At 34.3% G+C, this 5,943-nt stretch overlaps 1 protein-coding gene across 1 annotated transcript; it reads right to left on the bottom strand.

The window, feature by feature from the left end:
* Positions 1-4,647: 4,647 nt before the first annotated feature.
* LOC112093209 (zinc finger BED domain-containing protein RICESLEEPER 2-like) lies at positions 4,648-5,633 on the bottom strand. Its single transcript, XM_024171256.1, has 2 exons — positions 4,799-5,633; positions 4,648-4,703 (listed from the first exon to the last, which is right to left on the bottom strand). The coding sequence occupies exons 1-2, from the start codon at positions 5,631-5,633 to the stop codon at positions 4,648-4,650; spliced, it is 891 nt and encodes a 296-aa protein (XP_024027024.1).
* Between the last annotated feature and the right edge of the window lie 310 nt (positions 5,634-5,943).

The raw sequence follows: 5,943 nt of genomic DNA, 5'->3' as shown, positions 1-5,943 counted from the left end.
GTGCAAAATTAGGAACATGACATATAGACGCATATGATTGACAAATTGTCGAAGTTTTGTATTAATTTTTAGGTAGGTTTCATGACTTACTTTAAAACTTAGTGGAACATATTACCCAACATCACCTTTAGTTTTAGGTGAACTTTTAAGAATTAGTATTTTATTTAGTGAATATAGAGCGAACCCAATCTTAGGAGTTCCTATCCATTCTATGGAAAAGAAATTTAAAAAATATTGGTCTAAGTTGCTTTTATTGTATGGTTTGGGTACTATTTTTGATCCTAGATTAAAATTAGACGGTTTAGAAAGTAATTTAGAAAACTTAGGTAAATTTTTAGACATAAATTGTTTGGTCCAATTTCCAATAATAAAGGAAAAAATATTTTCGATCTATAGTAAATATGAGAATAGGTTTAAAAGCATAAACTTTGGAGTACAGGAACCGCAACAACAAGATGAAAATCCACATTCATTCTTGAATGTTTTCAGGTTGAAGAAGAAGAAGAACACAACTCAAACAGAAGTTGAGAGTGGATCTTCATCAACAGGTGGCAGCGGCGGTGGCGGCTTCAACGAGCTTATGGCGTAACTCAGTGAGAGCTTAATAGTCGACGGTACTAGAGAATCATTTGACTTAGTTCGATGGTGGAGAGCATGAGTAGGGCTGTTCATGGGTTGGGTTGGTGCGGGGTAGGATTTTTTTCCCCGCCCCAAAGGGTGCGGGTTGCACATATTTGGCCCCAACGATGTTAGAAAAATTTCACAACCCAACGATGTTTGGGTTGGGTTGGGGCGGTACGGGGTGGGTTGGGTGGTCGGTTTCAACATTCAAAAAATTAAAGACTTAAAGTTCAATATAATATTCAAACTTCATCATTAAATAGAAATAGTAACCATCCTTATCAGTCCGGCGAGAGAGCACCGGAGAAAGTGGGCCAGACGGCGGCCGAGAGGACTGAGCAATGAGGAGAGAGTTATGAGGGGTTAACGGGAGAGGAAGAAGAGGGAAAACTGAAAAGGAATAGGCAAGAAGAGGGGGTTCACGGGAGGGGAGACCGAGAATGAGATTGTGAACCCTAATGTTAGCGAGCCTAAGGTAGAACTTGGGCAGTTCGGCTTGGGCCGAAAGCTTGGGGGTATGTTGTGCGGGTTGGGTTGGGGATTGCGGGTTGTTATGGGCCCAACCCGCAATCCGCCCCAAACACTTCGGGCCAGAAGTATAATGGGCCGAAAATTTAAAAATAATACTGCAAGTTACTTTTTTCGGCTTGGGTTGGGGCGGGGTGGGTTGGGTTTGCGGGTTGTTCGAGTTTATGAACAGCCCTAAGCATGAGCATTAACTTGGCCAATCTTAACTCAATTGGCAATGGATATATTTTTGATCTCAGTCTCCACTGTTTCATCCGAACAAACCTTCAGTACGACATGACGAATACTTGAGGAACGCCGAAACGCATTGCAAAGGGACATTGTTGAAGCCGTGGTGTGCATTAAGGATTGGGATCGTGCCGATCAATGTCTACAGGATACAATTTCGCCGACAAGTCAATAATGGATCGATGAATTTAATAAATTAACATTTAATTTTGAAGAAAATCCTTTAGCTTCAGATTAAATTGTAAATTTATAATTTGTAAATATGTATTTACTTTTGACATTGTAATTATATATTTAGACTTTGTAAGTTTGTAAAATTTGTAATTTGTCACAAAATGATTGAACTCTTTTTTCCTTACCAAATTTTTATTCCAATTTAGTTTTTCTTAGTAAGGTTTTTAACGAAGTAATCATGAATTACAAATTTAAAAATTAATATACAAAATTAATTTATTAAATTGTGTTAATAATATGTGTTGAATGTTGATTATAGTTTTTATATAATGTTAACATAAAATAACTTAATAATTATAAAATTAAAAAATATAAAAAAAATTCAGGTAAAAATATAAAAATAACTTAATAATGTGTGTTGAATGTTGTAAAAATTAATATACAAAAAAAATATAAAAATAACTTAATAACAAAAATGTTCTTTTTTTTGTTAAATTTTTTGATGTAAATGACACTTATCGTGCTAATGATAATGGTCGTTGAACAATCTGGTATATAAGTACTTTTCTATCCACACCTGTGAAATTATATTTTTCTATTTAGATAAAAAGTTAATTTTCATTTAATATGAAAAAATGAAACACTTTTTCCAAAAAGAAAAGAACAAATAAACTAAAAATATATTGAGTACATTTAGAATTGTTTTCGTTATGAAAACAAAAACGGTCTACAAATCACGTACAAATTTTGAAAACGGAAACAAAAATAAAAAATAATGAGAATGATTTTTGTGAAGAAAGTAGAAAATGATTGAAAGTTATTTTCATTTTTTCGTTTTCATTTTCTAGTACTTATCAAAAAAAATTATGTTAAATAATTAATAATTAATTGTATTATATATTAATTAATAATTAATAAATAGATATACTATATTAATTTATTACTATTAAGTTTTTAATTTTATTAATAAAATAATAAATAATATAGTAATTAATTATTTAGTTAAAAATCAATTATATAATATATTAACAATAAAACAAGTAATAATAGATTATTAAATAAATAATTAATAAGTAATATATCAATCATATATTATATTAATTATCTATTAATTAGTAAATATACTATTAATTAATAAGTAATAAAAAATAAGTAGTAATTACTTAATTAATAATTTATGGCCTTTTTTTAGGTTAACAAGTAAACATAATAACCATAACTAGTGCCGAATTTTGAGTTAGTATCGAATAATGGCAAAAACTCCTACCAATTATTTCTCTGAGGTTGACCTTGATTTACTCTCTTATGGGCACCCATGTCATTTGTTGTTTGCAAAACTGTAAATTTCTCACATAAATTGATATCTAACCAATAACAAAAAAGAAAAAGAAATTGCATTTATTTGCTCCATGTTAGCCATACTTGCTAGGCCTGCTTTTCTGCTGCAAAGTTCTCCGGTTAGTTGTGTCTTTTCCTTAAAATTTTATCTTCCTTTGTTACTTAAAGAGGACATAAACTAAGAAAACAAAGAAATTCATGCTTCTATGATGATCTTTGGCCGAAGAAATCAACAATTTTTAAACCCCAATATTGCCTCCCAAACGGCCAAACCAGTAGTTCTTACCCACAATTAAGCATACACATAATTAATTCCATAAGACAATCGTGTAAAATGCAATAACTCCTAGACGAGCTAACTTTTTAAGCGCATCCAAATTATCCATTTTAGAATTCTTAACAATTATATCCAATTTCCCCAAAGTCCAAATCAGTCAGTAACAAAACAAATCCTAAATTCCGAATCTTAAGCCAATTACACACAATTAAAAAAAAAATCAAACAGCACCTGAAGCAGCAGACAATCTTGGAGGCCGTGAAGGAGTGGAGGAAACTGCCGACAAGAGAACGGAGACATGGGGAGCAGAGATGACCTGCGACTGTAAACCGAACACGGCTCAGAAACCTCACAATCACCTTTACCTGGATTCAGATTAACAAATTTAAATTAAACAATAGAGTACAAAGGAACGAGCTTTTTCACGAAACAAATACCTTTATAGTGAAGTCATAGAGACTCTTCTCCGTGGCTGCTCTTGCGTAAATACTCGAAGAACGAGACTTTACAAAAAATCCAAGAAGAACATATGATTGTAAAGAGAACCCATTACGGAAAAGGGCCGATTTGGAGGATCCAAGTGGGGATTTGGTAAATGGGATCGAGAAAGCCATGGATGGCATAAAGTAGAATGGACAGGGGAAATACCTGAAACGGAGCTGCGGCCTTGCAAGAAATCTAACTTCCCAAAGGCCGAATCTGAAGGAAAGAAGGAGGAGCAGCGGGTGACTTTTGAGAGAAAGCGAGGGTCACCATGAAGAGAAGGAGCGACGGTGGAGAGAAAAGAAGGAGCGGCGGTAGAGAGAAGAAGCCCTAGCTTCACTTCGGCGTGGAACAAAAAAATGAAGAAGAAAAGAAGCGTGGAGTGAAAAAATGACGAAGAAAATGAGCGTGGAGGAGTGGAAAATGAGTGAAAGTGGGGGAAGCTTTTGCTCGTATGCGTATTAGAGTAGTAAAAGGAGAGAAAAAATAAAAAGGGAGAATGAGCGAGCGGAAATTTGAAAATTTGGGGAAGTAATTTTCAATACCTGAAAATTTGGGGAAGTAAAGGCTATTCATGGGTTGGGTTGGTGCGGGATATGATTTTTTTTTTCTCCGCCTCAAAGGGTGCGAGTTGCACATATTTTGCCCTAACAATGTTAGAAAAATTTCACAACTCCACAATGTTCGGGTTGGGTTGGGGCGGTGCGAGGTGAGTTGGGTGGTCGGTTTCAACATTCAAAAAATCAAAGACTTAAAGTTCAATATAATATTCAAACTTCATCATTAAATAGAAATAGCAACCATGTTTATCAGTCCATCTAACATCAAACATGAATTAAAGTAGCCCATCCAACATCAAATACAAAGCAAACATAAATTAGTCTACACTTATAAATTAGTCTTAACATAAAACAAATAGCTTAAGCAAAGCAAACATAGAGGCTTAAATCTTAATTCAAATCCATCCAAAGCAAGCATTGTAACATCAACCATCTTTATCAATCCACACTCATATGCTCCTCAATGGTTGTAGTAGGACATGAAGTTGAGTTATCTACAAGAGAAATGAAAATAGCTTGAGTAATAATTTGGATAGTTTAGAGTTCATATAATAAAATAGATTAAGATACATACAAATTATTGTCTTACCTAGATTTTCATAAGTCTTCAAGTCATCCAAATAGTCTCTTACTTGCATAGAATCATGTGTAGACTTCAACCAATTTTGAGTACAAACAAGAGCCTCTACCATCTTAGGATTCAAAGAACTCCTAAATGGATCTAGAATGCGACCACCAGTACTAAAAGCTGACTCGGAAGCAACTGTGGAGACTTGAACAGCAAGTACGTCACGGGCAATTTGAGACAAAACCTTGAACTTCTTACTATTATCTTTCCACCATTCTAAAATATCAAAATCAGGGGTTAAAGGGTTTACATTCTCATCAGCTAGATACCTGTCCAGGTCATTTTTCTCCATATTAGCCCCTCGTTGCTTCAAGAATTGACTTAACAACTCATTGACCGCTTGAACAGGTCGTTCTTTGGGAGTATTTGCTGCCATTTCTCTATTTTTTTCATTATCAACCCCTTTACCATAAAAGGACATCAAACTAGACAATGTGTCATCCACTTTTTTGCATAACTTAGAGGCTGTGGTAGCATCATAAACCATGCTAAAACAGTACCGAAGATAGTCCCTTTTATATCTAAGATCAAGTACAACAGCAATAAACAACATACAGTTAATATTTTCCTTATTGCCCCAATATTTTTCAAACTTCCTTCTCATCCCAAAAGCCATGGTCGACAACAAGCAATCACTACTTTCACACAACTCACTCAACTGTCTTTGAATGGAACAAATCTCATGGAAAAAAGTGTTGGAAGTGACATGTTTTGATGCACTAAATTTCAAAGTGACTTCATAAAAAGTCTTAAGAAATTGAACAAAAACCTTAGTATTTGCCCAATCTTCCTCCATTGGTGGTCCCACTTTTCTCTTCCCACCCGTTTCTTCCAAAAAGTATCCTAAGAACTCTTCATCCTCCTATTCATATCTATCAAAAGCCTTTTGGAACTTAATAGCAACATCTAACATCATGTATGTTGAGTTCCACCTAGTTGGGACATCTAAAACCAACGAACCCTTATATTCAACTTTCTCTTGCTTCACACAATCTTTGAACTTTTGTAACCTTGCAGGAGAAGATTTGACATACTTAACAGCATGTCGAATTGTTGTTATTGAGATATGCATCTCCTTTAGTCCTTCATTTACAATGAGGTTAACA

This window comes from Morus notabilis, unplaced genomic scaffold (assembly GCF_000414095.1).
Source record: "Morus notabilis unplaced genomic scaffold, ASM41409v2 Scaffold41, whole genome shotgun sequence".
Taxonomy (NCBI): Eukaryota; Viridiplantae; Streptophyta; class Magnoliopsida; order Rosales; family Moraceae; genus Morus; species Morus notabilis.
This window is presented reverse-complemented; position numbering and strand designations above follow the sequence as displayed.